General features: G+C 42.6%; 1 protein-coding gene across 5 annotated transcripts in view; it reads left to right on the forward strand.

The window, feature by feature from the left end:
• The window catches only part of PARP3 (poly(ADP-ribose) polymerase family member 3), a 506125-nt gene that overhangs the window by 425418 nt on the left and 65673 nt on the right, over positions 1 to 15034 (forward strand). For 4 of the 5 annotated variants that reach the window (XM_078661159.1, XM_078661156.1, XM_078661158.1 and 1 more), the window contains 2 exons: positions 7679 to 7876; positions 8611 to 8749. The exons of the other annotated variant lie outside the window; for it this stretch is intronic. In XM_078661159.1, coding sequence (XP_078517285.1) covers positions 7679 to 7876; positions 8611 to 8749 — 337 coding nt within the window. The remainder of the gene's footprint in view (positions 1 to 7678; positions 7877 to 8610; positions 8750 to 15034) is intronic. 5 annotated transcript variants of the gene reach the window in all.

Below are 15034 nucleotides of genomic sequence, written 5' to 3' on the forward strand. Positions count from 1 at the left end.
GCCCACTAAAGTCATTGAATGTCTCTTCAAAGTGTGTAAAGAAATCAGAAACTGATTCATCCGCTTTCTGTTTACAAGACGCTAACGTTGTCCAATCTATTTTCTTAGGAGGTATGAGAGTTTTCAACTTAGTCCCAATAGCTTTGGGAAGATGTAATATCTTCTGTTGTGGTTTCTGCGCAGGTTCCCTAGCCACATCTATTTCTTCAAATGCACCCAAGTATCACCATATGCTACATTATCATCTATTTTCCAAATCGTTCTCCATATATCAGGGGGCAAAATAAGTCCAAAAAGCATATTGTTATCTGGCAAGGTCATACTGCAGGAGCTAATGGCTCCTTTCACTTCCTCATACAAAGCGGACAGATTTTTCTACTTATCGGGCAAAGCAGCCTTAAGAGCCATAACGTCTGCTCTACTCCAAGGAGTATAGACCCAATTATAAACAAAATATCCCTTTGCATCATGTGAATCTTCATAGGCACTTGTTTCCTCACCCTTCGGAGGAACATACAAAGGCACAGCTTCACGCATGGGTTTCATAGTAACTATAGTATCACTAGGATCATTGGCTGTTTCCCAAATGTCTTATTTTTTCGCTGGGTTCTGAACTGTTTGCACAAGTTTAACTTTACTAACTCATTTTTGCTCCGCTTTTAAAAGTAGTGTATCATCTCGTAATTTAACCACTCGCCTAATTAGATCAGGTATATTTGAAAGAAGGAAAATTCCATCACTTCATTGTTTATAATCAGAATTTATATCAAGGGGCTCCAGGCTTTTGGAAATGGTTCTAAAAGCAAGTATTACTTCCCAGGTGAACTTCTCTGCAAAATATAACTGCTCTAAATCTTTCCACTGCTGAACCATCGCTTCAAGGTCTGGAGCAAAAGTAGTCCCATGAGTTTCTTTGCAAGCAGTGGATCTGATAGTGGCCTTTTCATCAGTAGTCAAAGTAGAGCGAGTCTGCCGCTCATCTTGCTTATCTATTTCTTTATCATCTGAAGAAAAATGTTCTTCTTCAGAAAGATCATTCTCAGAGGCCGAGGGAAACTTATAGGGGGGCGGAGGTCGATCTAACCAGATGGAATCATCCTGAGGTTTATTAAGCATGGGATAAATGGGGGCATAGTAGGGTACTGGCCAGTTACCTCTAAACAGTGCTCCCTTCCCTCTTTTTATTTTATTGCCTTCATCTTTTTATTTATTAATTCCAATGCTTTTTTTATACATCGTTTTTCGCTGGTTTGTTTCTGCTATAGCTTCTTCTTTCTCACTCTCTAACAACAAACACTGTTGTACATATTAAATCTTCTTAAAGTAAAATGATACATTCACTGGCCATTGTAGATTAGGAAACTTTTTCGTATATTTGTTCCATAGTGTACTATACCTTATGGAAAAAATACCATATTTAACATACATATGTCTATTAGGTGTCCCCTCTGGGGGAGCCGGATGACTTTTTTCTTAATCCGTTTTGATACCACCAAGACAACAACACAGTCTACGGAGTGTGCAGGAAACAGACATGCTACCAAATGTTTGTAAAATATTACTTTTCCAAAATATTCCAAAGTAGAGAAAAATCTCCACATTACCTGCCTTTATCTTTTGCAAAAAATAAATCAAACAAACAAAACCAGGATCTTGGCCAAGCAAATCAAGAGTGTCGCTTCAGCGACCTTACCAAACAAGAGTCTCCAACTTCCAACTGCCAATCTCTTGGTCGACCTAATGGTCACTGCAAATACAATGCCAAAGGAAACCTCAGTCTGGACCGGCCACTACCCAGAGGGTCAAATCGAGGAAACCGGAAATGTCACTTCGGTCTGCAAAGACAAGGGCCTCCTCTTGCGGGATGTCTCCTCAGCAATGTTCCACTCTTCCATCAAGACCACTCCTTTGGTGGCCGCGTCTCTGATGAGGGCCCACGTGTCGGGCACCAACTGTGGAAATGTGCCTTTTAATGGGCACACCGGTGCAGGGGTCACCCTTTCTCTACGGGACCGTAGACCAAGAAAATAGAGATTAGCAAAGAAGCTGGAATTCAAATAACAAGTTAATTAATCACTCATGAGTGGGACCACGTCCATACAACACCCTCAAGTGTTCCAGGAGGTAGTACATTGAATACACAGACCTTGGTGCTGATATACAAACTTTGTTGCAGAGTAAGCATGTAGCTACAAATAGAAGGTACAGGCCTACACAGGAATAGTTACCCACCAACAAGAGCAGATGGGAGATCACTTAGTTGGCAAAGTGGGAGGGCGAACAGAACTATTTACAATAGCAGAAAATAGTTGACTGTTACATCTTTAACCAGGTGCATTTGAGCAGCTACAGGCCTTTGCTCAGCACATGCATTGCTTTGGCCCAGTACAGAAGGAGTTAACTAAAGCTGAAGACTCAAGCAGAATAGAAGGGGCAAGCAACAGTGAATACCGAAGAATTACATAGCTAACCAAATGGATGCCACAACCAAAATGGCTTCAGCTTATGCTAACAGAAATTATTTCAGATTTCCATACTTCTCTGATGTCTGACACAGAAAAGGAGCTTGAGTTTCTCAAACCAGAGATGCTGCACATGCATGCTCAGGTTGTACAGGTCATTTGCAAGCAGTCAAAAGCTGAGAGACAGACTTCCTGTACGCGGGCCTCTGCTGAGGCCCCGTGAGGCGCTTCCCCCACCTAACATGGAGTCTAAGATGCAGGGGGAAGCAGGTAGCACTTAGGGCAACCACGCATTCGTGTATTGCCAACTCGTGGTCTAATTTCCAGGTATAGTAGATACCACTGGGAAGAGATTGAGGTGTTGTTAAAGCACCTACCAGAAACGGGAACATGAATTGGTCGCAACACTGACTGACTTGTTCACAAAACTATTGTTAATGCCAATATCCGGTGTGCCCTTGATGCAGTGCGCACTGCAGTGAGGGGCATTAATACCAGCTTCCACCTTTGCAGACACACCTGCCTTAGAGTGTGCAAACCCTTAAATGGTGAGCGTCTGTTCAATTTCAGGTGGACCAGATACTCAAGAAAATAAAGGATACAGTTATAGCCAAATCCATGGGCGCCTTGCAGTCCAACATTCCCAGGCCAGCCTTTAGGAAGCATCAAATTAGGGGAGGTGCCACACCAGGGGGCTCAAACTAGAGACTACCATGTTATCAGCCTTTCAGGACCCCCGACAAACCGTCCTTCCACAGTTGGGCTTATAGAGGGAATGGGTGGGGTGGGCGAGCTCCTCTGTGCCAAAGCAGTGAGCCACTTTCCCTCCCCCCAACTCCAGCCCCCCCTCAACGAAGCAATCTAACACCTTTCAGCGGGAGGCTGAGCGTATCTCGGATGGAATGCACCACCTGAGATCTGTCCGTAGTTTCCATTGTGCTGGAAGCTTACTGCCTTAAATTTAACATCCCCTCGCACAACATCCCGCCCGCCGCCATGCATGGCGTTCAGAACACCTTCATCTTTTGGAGGAAAAAGTTCAGGTCCTCTTACAATATGGGACAATAGAACCAGTATCTACACACTAACAAGGTGTGCGATTTTATTTCCTGGACTTTTTAATCCTCCAAAAGGACAGCTCACTCCGGCTGATCCTTGGCCTTTGAACAGGTTCATCCTTTCCTAACACTTTGATACAGTCATTCTGCAGTGTGTCATTCCTCCGCTGTGCCACGACGACTTAATGTACATGCTGGATCTGAAAGATGCATACTTTCCCCATGCACCCAGCACATCAACAATTCGTTGACTTCTGACAAGTGTCCCACTCTACCAAGTGAAGGTGGTACCTTTTGGGGTCAGTACAGCTCCAAGAGTGTTCGTGAAGTGCGCATAAGTGGACCCCCACAGAAACGGCATTCATGTTTATACTTAGAAGACTGGCTGATCAAGAGCAGCGTCAAAGGACACTCAAAATTAATCCCCCTGTTTCCAACCTAGGTTTCAACATCTCCAGCTACAGCAGATTGAGCCTTTCCTTACGATTGATTGCATATGCACCCCCTACAGGAATGTTTCTTGAGGCAATGGGCATAAAAGGATGGGCATTAGAAGGATCTAGTGTTTGTTACATCCAGGGCTCAGCATTCTCTACTTTGAGGATCAAATACTTGTTCTTCAGCAGACCCTTTCTGATCCCCCTGCAGCTTATGACTTTCAAACCTGAATCCCTCTCATGGGCTGTGAGCTCACCTCTGCAAGTTAACAGTTCAGGCCTCTAGTCTCCTCAGCACCAGGGATGCCAGATAAACTACCTAGAGCTCCAAGCCATCAGGCTATCCCTCGAACCGCTCTTCCTTCTTATACAGGGGAAGACAGGACTAGTAAAGACAGACAAGACAGCTGTGTTCTACTTTCAGAAGCTGGAGGGCAGACCTTCTCCACGGATTTCTGTATTTACACAACAAATTTGGCATTGTGCAAACTGCAATAACACTTTCCAGTTGTTGGCACGTTCACCAGGAATGGAGAGCAAGTCTGCTCAGTAGGGCGCATCAACAAGTCCACAATTAGGAAATCCATCCAGAGGTACTTCCAACTGTGGATGACCCCAACAATAGACATGTTTGACGCACCAGAAAATGCAAAAAGCCAAAACCTTGCCTTTCGGTACCCGCACTATGGGAGAACTGATCAGTTGTGTTTTCCTATGCATTTCTGCATCTCCCCCTCATTCCCTATGTAGTGAGGAAGAGGAGGGAGATGTCCATGACCCTTAACCTAGTAGAGCTAATTTATGCCAGACTGCCCTTATATTCATGTCCTGGGAGATGTTCGTCAACCCTCAAGAGAAGCTCCCACACTCGCCAGACCTTCTCGCTCAACGTCAGGGCCATCTCAGACACCCAGATCTCAAACAACAGAACCTCGCAATTTGGCACCTGAGCTCTTAGAGTTTGGCTATTTTAACCTTTCAGAGGAAAGCAATGGCTATCCTGCCGGAGGCACTAAAGTCTACTACTCGTGCCACGTATGCTACAAAGTAGAAAATGTTTAAGCATTAATACATATCCAATTATATCATCTTAAAATGTCTGTATACAACATCGGTTCCTCCCATCTAAACCTGTACAACGCAGGTCTTGCCTACACATCTATACACCTGTGCTTAATAGCAATCGCAGCGTGCCTCCAAAACAGACAGCACTCTCCCTGTTTAGGATACCAGACAAAAAAGCTCGTATGGAGGGCCTAAAGAGTGTAATACGTCAAACATTCCCTCAGGACCTTCTTGGAACCTCAATATAGTGCTCACTCATGTGTCCTCCTTTAGAGACCATGCACTTGTTCTAACTGCAGTTCCTCTCTTGGAAGTTTTTTTTTTTAATTGCACAAGAATGTTTTTCCGGTGCACAAGGACAGGGTAGTTTTTATGAGCAGCCTCAAATTACTGCCTAAGGTTATTGTACCATTCCACACAAATCAAACTGCAGACCCCCCTCCCCCTCCACTTTGGCGCCTTAAGACCCTCACAGGTGAGTAGTCGTGCTCTATAAAATAACTAATTGATTGACCTGCCTGATTTTTTTCCCCCATAACTAGAGTCTGTGGCAGAACGGGCACTTAACACTCATAGGACTAGCCCATTCAGAAAGCCTACCTAATATTTTATAACTTTTTGTGGCCTTCTCCAAGTTTCACAAGGGCTCTGCCATCTCTAAAGCTGGGTTTGCCAGGTGGTTAGTTAAATTTTTTCAAAGTTGCCATGCCAAGACCAAGTGCACACTCTCCCTGCCCCCTAGAGCCCACACTGCACGCTAAAGGGATGCAGTGTTAGCCTCTCTGTATCACATTATTTTAATGGATATCAGCAAGGCTGCTGATTGGTCAATTCTGCATACCTTCACAAAGCGTTACCGGGCTGATGTCTTTCAACTTCAACAATCTTAAGTTGGCCAAGCTGTCTTGAGAATACTTTTTGAAACCGCTTGGCACTTTTTTATATTCTATGTAAAGCATTGTATGCAAATCATGTGTATCTCCAGTGACGCACGGTTGTATGGCATTACAACGCGGGCTTTTACCCCGCATGCCATTACAACGCGGGGATTACAACGGAAGTCGTTACAACGACTTTCGCTGGAGGGCGCTGGATAGTGGAATAGTTTAATTTTCTATTCCAACTCCAGCCCACGTTGACAGTAGGGAAGGTGTTGGATAGAAAATTAAACTATTCTCTATCCAACAGCGCCCTCCAGCGAAAGTCGTTGTAACAACTTTCGTTGTAATCCCTGCTTTGTAATGGCAGTGCGGGGTAATCCCCGCGTTGTCATGGCTGTTCCCCGTGACGCACACTACGAATGGAAAACCTTACCTTGCAATCATCTGTTCGTAGCATGTGGTGCTGTAAATTCACATGCGCCCACCCTCCTCCTCGGAAGTAAGGGATGTTGACAACTGTCTTCCATGTACTTTTAACATCTTTTGATATGTGCACCACACACTGTCTTATGTCAAAGGTTCTTATATAGCGCCTTATCACCGCAAGGTCTCAAGGCGCTTGCTTTGGGAACCCTTCCTGGCTTTTCCCTGTGAGATAACCCCTACTGGGCATCCCCAAGGTGAAAGCCAGGCATCCCGCCGCAGGGGGGGCGTAGTGGAGATTAAGCAAGCTATTGCCCAGAGTTGCAGAGTGTGAACCAGTGATTTGAGTAGGCACCGAAGCGAGAATTATCGAGTTCCGTGGACATTTGGGCTCAAGACCCTGCAGCGTCTGGAATTGAACCCTGGTCCCGGGTCTGACCTGTGCTTCAGGGTCTGCCTCCTCTAACCATTGAGCCACACTTCTCCACTTAGACCCTCCACTCCACATACACCACTCACCCTTGCAACGTAAAAACAATCTGACATGGAGCCAGTGTGCTGTTGCATTGTGGACAAAGGGAGTCTCTACAGGTCTTGTGACTCAGACTTCTTCAAAGAAACCCAAGTTTCAAACATCCATGCCCAACATTAGAAGGCAGACGCATATGCAGAGCATGTGAACAATATTAGCTTGAACACTATTGCCAAGTTTGCAGTTCTCTGAATATTTAGGAAGCACTATGCCATTAAAACTTGGTAGAGCTTTGCTTCCTAGAAATACTTACTACACTACTATAGCAAAAAAAGTTACTTGTTATGAAAATATATTTTTAAACAGGGAAAGGCTTACACTGATCTCTAGAATAATTAATCTAAGAAAAAGAAAAATCACCGCCATAGCATGAGTTCATTCACAGAGCTAAAAAGTCTGGCAAGTGTGAGGGGAGGTGGTTCATTCCATCATTTTTGTAGTCCCCTTGATAGCCCTTTATATCGAAAGTTGTCGGTCTACAGCACACATTGCAGCCACAGAAAAACATATTTTATTAGAGACACTACTGCATTACAAATTGTCTCCTAACTCCCTTTAAAAAGACTAAGAGATGCTTCCAGACAGCGACTGACATAAGTATTTTGTTATTAAATTAATATCAAATCTCTTCTGTGTATTTACAAGTTGGCACGTGCACAGCTGTATGAACATGCTACTAACTGATGATAAAAAAACAGGACACACAAGGCTTTTGGCATCTGTATTACTTAGATTTTTGTTCTCTTTTGTGTATACTGCAGCACGTTGGGTACTTGGTAGCCCTTTGACACTATTTGTTTCCTTTTCTGTGGATACACAGGGAGAAGTTGGGCAGTCAAAGATGACACCTTGTGCCTCCCTGGATGCTGCTAAGAAAGATTTTGAGAAGAAGTTTAAGGACAAAACCAAGAATAACTGGGCTGATCGAGAGAATTTTGTGGAGCATGCCGGGAAGTATACGATGATTGAAGTGCAGCGAGGTGAAGAGGAGGACGAAGCAACAGAAGTTGCTGTCAAGGTGAGTGGCACTGGGGCTCCCAGAATTTTCCTAAAACTTCTCCACAGTCTGAGGACCAGTGTTTTAAAGAACAGTTGAACATTTTTGGCAGAATTAAACTTTTAACAGGAAAGGCTAATGAATACCTCTTGTAGTCCTTGGCCATGAGAAGAGGAGTATTGTTAAGTCACAGGGCACACCAGTGAGTACTTAATTGTAGGGACTGAAGAAAGATGGTGACGACTTAGTTTAGTGCGGGAGTACATGATTCAGAAGCTGTTCAATGTGAAAATAGGTCATGACTGTGGGTACTTTCTCAGTGAGGTGATTTGGCAGTTGGTATCTTCCTGTGGCTGGTATGCGTCATGGAATTTAGTACATAATTGATGAAGGTAGTGTTATGTTTAGTCATGTGTGACTTCCAGTGCATTATTTTTTATGGACAGGCTGGGATACATGTATCAACTGGTATGGGGTTGTTTCAGGAGTGGAATGACAATTAGTTATTGGAGCGGTTAGTGAAATGACTTTCTTTGCAGGTCACTGGGCGACTGCCAAAGGGTTGACATTGGAATGTTCAAACAAATACTTGACATTGGCATGTAAAAGATGTATGAGAGTGTGTGCACATATATACTTTATTTAGACAAAAAATATAATTCTTCAGAATTACCTAATGTTCCTCGGGCACAGATGTGTCTTTGAGTACCTTGCTCATTGTAAAGCTCCTAAAGCACTCCTTCATGCTCCTTCAGGTGGACACAGTTGATGGGGAGCTGCAGAAAGTTAAGAAGAAGGTACGTCCCTGTTCCCTGGATAAACCCACCCAGAGCCTGGTCTCCCTCATCTTCAGCAATGATATGTTCAAGGACGCCATGCAGACCATGAATATAGGTGAGACTCTGCTCTGGGTTGAAGACATGCATGTAACCGAGATTCACACTAGTGTATACTGAAAATCCTGGTAAGATGTAAATAAGATGTAGTGGGTTTGATAATGAAAGTCATGCACAGATATGCGGTGCCACACTAGTCATAAAGTCTAATGTCATAATGCACACATAGGTGGGTACTGTAAATGTCGTAACAAAGACAGTACGCATAACTCGGGTGTCATGTGCTATCAAGATGATTACTTGAATAAATAAAATAATAAAGAAAGATATGTAGGAAGAAATATCAAGCAGAAAAACCACTAAAAGGCAAAAGTGTAATGAAAGATGTTGAAAAACATGTTAACTAAACATGTCAATGAATATAAAGAAATTGTTTCTGGGCCAGCAAATGAAGCAAGGTCTGCCTATTTTGCACCCATCATGATGTAACATTAGAAAATGTTTGCATTAATAGCTTCACTGCACAAGTGCAGATTGGTATTCCGCCAAAATATTGTTTTAAAAGTATCCTGATGTCATAAATATCGTTGTCAAAAATATTGTTTGAGTGAATATAGAAGGTAAGAATATTGAAGTCTTATGTCTTATTTGAAAATATAATTCTACTTAAAACATTTGTTTTATTATTTAAGTGGGTTTTATTAGTTTTCTCTTAAGTTATTGTAGTATTAAGCAGGTATAATTATTTTTAGAGTTTTTTTCTCTTTAGTAATGTATTTTAAGGCTTTTATTTTTTTGGGTGCAAGTTGGGTTGTAGGGGAATCAGATGGAAAGTTTTTTTTAAATTTATTTTTTAATTGATTGTTTCATTAGTTTTAATTTCGATAGTCACTTTTTTAAGTTTAATACATTTTATAAATATGGTCATAAATGTTTTTATTTAATTTTTAGTAAGACAATTGTGCAAATCATTTAATTATTTTTTATTTGGGTATGATGTGATTTTTGTGTGATTTTTACAATGTTCGAATTTTTCTGAAGTAATGTGTATTTTATTTTATTAGTTTAATTTGTGTTTGTTAGAATTATAGGAAAAAAGGTTGGGAAGTAGCTTAAACTGATTTAAAAAATATTTTATTTGATGCAATTTTAATATAATTTTATGTATATTTCTATATGTTAATTTTATGTTTTGAGCTTTTAATAATTTATATAAATGATATAATGTGAAATATTTTGATACATTTATGGAAATATATTTTATGGTTCTGTGTAATTTATATTAATTTAGGATAGAGAAAATTATATGTGAGCTGTCTAAAGTTTAACATTTTCTATATTGTTGCTTATGTTGGAGTGGGAATAGTTGGTCTGACTCGCTCCGAATAGTAAAGTCCAACATTTTCCCTATTGTTCCTTATGTTGGAGTTGTAATATTAAATCTAACCCCTCCCAATTGTCACACTTTTCCTGCTGTTGCACAGGTTGGAGTGGGAGTAGTACACCTGAACCATCCAAAATCCATCACTTTTTTCCTGTTGCTTAAGTTGGGATGACAATAGCAAATCTACCCCTCTGAATTCCGACACTTTCAGCTGTTTTTATGTTGGGGGAACATATTAAATAGACCCACCCCAAAGTCCAATCATTTGCCTACTGTAACTTACGTAGGATTGAGAATAGTAAATCTTACCTGTCATGGCCACCAAGTGGTAACCTGCCTGGGTGAGATGAACACTATTGAAACACACCTAACACAACAAATTTGATAGCAGCCTTGCAGCAGTTTCTCCATTAACTGCCGATGACAGGTGAACAGTTTTTCCTCTCTTGGCAGATCCCAATACCTGAGGCAATGGTATCTTCGAGGGTGGTGACAATCTGGCTCATTAGGAGTCGGTCTCTAGAGGTCCACTAAGAATTGGGGAATTACAGCGAGAACTGTTAATTCCAGGTCTGAGCCCCCTGGTAATTCCTCGTTTCGGGCCAGACTTCGTCCTAGATTTACACATATATACAGATTCTCTAATTGTCTCAAAAGCTGTGAAGAAAGCTTTATATCCATCTCTAAATGATTGGGCTGGGACGCAGTTGGAAAGAGAATTGAAAGGTCTGGCCTAATCCAGTTGAGAATGGCCAAATCCATGACGCTTATAAGCAATTACGGTCAACAACGAGTGGTAATAGAGATTAACCATCATCTCCAAGGGAAACGTAAGGAAAGAGTAGTAGGTACGGTAGTAGCTACGGCACCCAAAGACAAGACAGAAGCTATTTCATTTTTAAAGTCTGCCTAGTTGGTGCTGACACACTTCAGATCTTGGGTAAGGCGAGGGTTTGTGATTAGACACCAATCTTGGAGTGTATCTCTGGATTCAAACCTGAAGTGCAAGTGAGAAGTACACCATTGGAGGAAGAACATTTATTTGGGCACTCAGTTGGCAATATGCTAGAGCAAATGAGAAAAGAGAGAGAAACCTCTAAAGCAGGACAAGTGTGGAACCTCAAACCAAAGTAGACCTCCAGGGAGGCAACCATTTTCACAGTAAGGTTATGGCCTTAAAAGATGGGCAACAATAGCCAACCCTTACCAGCAAAATTCAGTTTTGGTTATTATGTGATAGTAAAGGAAGGGAAAGAGGGGAGGGTGCACAAGACTCCGCCTTCTCTGCACAATGACACATTAAACCTTTTTTCCTTGGACCATATCACCCATGTCAGATTCTGTCTGTGATGCATCCCGTAAGCATTGGACTTTATTACTTCAAACCAATGAGGGCTAAAGATTATCAACCATGGATATTGTATAGTTCTCCTAAGCAAATACCAAATATTATTATATTTCTCATAACAAACAAATGCCACACTTGGACGTAAATTCAGTGAATAACTATGGCAAGATAACTTTCAAAACTGCTTTAGAAGATGTCATCCTAAAGTTGGAAAAGGACCACTTTCTTGTGAGCATCAATTTAAAGGATGCCTACTTTCTTTTTCCTGCATCAAACATGTATGAGGTTTTTGTTAAATGGCAAATATTATCACTTTCAGTTCAGGATACTACCTTTGTCATAAAGACGGTGTGAAGGGTTTTTACCACCTGCCTAACTGTCGTGCCAGTGCATCTAAGCCGACGAGAAATTCTTGTGTGGTATGTTGGTGAAAGGAATGTTTTTCAGATATACCAGAAAAGTATAAACAAAGTAATCCAGCTTTTGGTCCATTTGGGATTCACAGTCATTTTAGAAAATTGCCGACCGATACAGTCCAGTTGAAAACAATGTTGTTTGCGGACGTAGATAGAGTGATGGCTATGGCAACACATGCAACCCACAACATTCAGGCCTTTAAAATGCAAATGTCATTTACCAGTTTTCTCATTATCCCACAGAGAAGGCTGCAACAAGATTAATTGGTATGACAGCATCATGGTTTCTTTTGGTCCAATATGGTCACCTACATCTGAGAACATCTCTTGAATGTCTGGACAGTCAGTGGACACAGTCAAACAAGTAATGGAAGGATCTAGTGGTTGTGGATTACTTGGTAATAATGGCATTATGTTGATGAGGCACACACAATGTGTAAAAGGCAGCATAATTACAGATCTATCTATTCCCGTTAATGCAGCTGCTTCTCACATGGACGGAGAGCACTTATGAGCACCCTCATGTAGGGTTCAGGGGCCAATGCAATCAAATAGAAGTGGTAAACACATCAGTTTGTTGAAGCTCAAAATCATAACCATAGAATTGAGCGAATTGCAATCATAGGTTTCGATTCAACAAACAGCAGGAATTTGTAGATGAGAGATTTTACGCAACACTCACTTGGTAGCACATCACTTTACTGGGGGGGGGGACATCGCTCGGAATGACATTCAAAGTAGATAGGCTGGAGTCTCCCAAAAGAAATATTTACGAAAGAAGTTTTGCACATTTAGGAAGAACTTCCACCAACCGAGTCTAAACCGAAGGAAACTCAAAACGCCCATTTTGGTCCCGCTGTTCTTACCCTCACTCAAGTGAAAATGCACCGTTAATTAGTTGATGGGAATCCTTGCTAGCGCTCTTACTCCATCTCCACTTGTTGCACAAGTGGTCAATAAATTTATCCTCAAGTGATGCTCGTTTTGGTGAAATTAGTGTGGCCAAGACAACCTTGGGTCTTTGAACTGACAGCCATGACTATAGATTATTACCCTTAGAAATATAAACCTGTTCTGCAGTTGTTAACATGGAGGAAGAGAAAATAGCCTCAACTTGTGGGTATTGCTCTAAAAGTCTTAAAATGTTGTCATTCACAGTCATCTGAATTTTGTATGGACATTCTAAGGGTGGCATGGAGACCCTCTAAGTGGAGCTCACACAACACACGATGCGCTGTACATGGTCTGCGGGGATTGGCCTGGGAACACGCCCCGTGATAAGACCGCAACCTAACACTGCACTTATTCGTCCTGACCTCCCTAGCACAATCGCCAATATCAGATAACGACACACCTGCCGGAACACATGACACATCATCTAAGACCTCAACGATCTCTTACTGATAACACCTCTGCACACGACCGATCTTTTACTTTTGTGCGACTCGTTGTTGATCCATATTCATGCCGTGCCGCTGAAAAATGTACATGATGTGTGATTTTTTTTTTTTTTTATGCTTCCCTTTACACCACTGATTGTTCTAATGGGTACCGACCATAGCTGCTTACGATTGCGAAGTGCTAGTGACATGTATTCGGACCAAAAACAGCACCAAAAACAAAAGAAAAGAAAAACCTTAAAAATCCATAGACCTATCAAATGCCCGATAAGTATGATAAGTACGCAATCTACTTTCTTACGCCGCCGGACCCCAGGGTTGTCGGCTGAAGGGCTGTGTTACTCTGCCAACATCAAACAGAATCTGTACTCTACGCAGCCGGCCCCTAGAGGTTGTAAGCTATATGCTGTGTCATTTCAGAGCTGTACAATAAAAATCTTTAAAAAAAAAAAATTATTCAAAAAAATGGAGACCCTGTAAGTGGAAGTGTTACTCAGCAAAGTGGAAATGTGTGGTCACCTGGGCAATAAGGCACCTAGTCAGAAGAAGTGTTTTTCAGGATTTTAATGGTCCACCTAAGGATTATAGGGGTTTATCTGGATAAATGTCAAGCTAGGGTCGTTTAGCAAGCTATATGGGAAGGTCCTTTCTTGACAGGGTAGGTAGTATCCCTGTGCTTTAGGGTTTTATCTCTTTTCTTTAGAGCTAGTGTCTGGGTCAGTTTCTCCTCTTTTCGGTTGTCCTGCCAGGTCAGAGAAGCAGAGTTTGAGCAGTGGCCCTCAAAACAAAAATAAACAATAATCAATAATGCTGTCCTACTTAACTCTCAGTCAGGACTGTCACCTTCACCCGGGACATGTGCTGTTTGGGCCAAAAAGTGACAAGAAAAAGGATGTGCTGATCCCCTATAGTGGCATACAGGCGCAGACGCTCAGTGTCCCGACCTCCACCCCCCTGTAGGGAGATATCGCTTGAAGGGTACTTGCCTCCGGCCACTGCCCTCCTGGGTCGTGGCTATAGGGGTCTCACCGCCCTCCTCCTCCCCGGGTCGGTCAGACCTGCGCATGGTGCCTTTAGGCGGTACTGTCTATGTTCCTTCTCCTGGGATGTCTTCTTTATGTAGGCTGGTCTGTGTTTTCAGGTTCTCCGGTGTCTCCGCTCCAGCTCCTCTGTCCTTCTCGTCGGCGTTCTCCTTTGCTTCCTCGAACACGGGGATACACCTACTTCTGTAATTTAGATGTTCTGGTGCCCCAACATCTAGACTGCTGACCACCTCTTCCAGGTGGCTGGTCGCAGGCGCCTTCTTAGAAATCCCGCTCTTGCGTGATACGGGATTACACTGCCTTCCCTCTAAGTATGGACGTTGGGTCCATACGGACATCGGATATCGGGACAAAAACTCTACATTTCCTTGAGCTCTGCCTGGTACGTGGAGGGATACCAAAGGGGATGATGGACTGAGTGTTTGAGCAAATCAAACACTCACCCCCAGTCAACTGATCTGGGTTTAATCCATCATCATTCTTTAGCTCACTCCACCACCCCAGTTCAGTCATGGCCATATGCAAATCAGTCTGACCCTGTGCCTCATGGGAACAGTCCAGCCCGAACTGCCAAGCCATGTCTTCCCTGAACTGGAAACAAGCATCCTGGGACTGGTTTCGGGCTCCTAACCCTCATCAGCCAGGCTATCTTGAATCCAGTGGCAAAGTGAGCAAGGGACCCACGTCTGGGCATACCCTGTCAACTTAAGGCGAACAAAGCGATACCAAAGGGGATCATTCCCTTTGGTATC

This window comes from Lissotriton helveticus, chromosome 9 (assembly GCF_964261635.1).
Source record: "Lissotriton helveticus chromosome 9, aLisHel1.1, whole genome shotgun sequence".
Taxonomy (NCBI): Eukaryota; Metazoa; Chordata; class Amphibia; order Caudata; family Salamandridae; genus Lissotriton; species Lissotriton helveticus.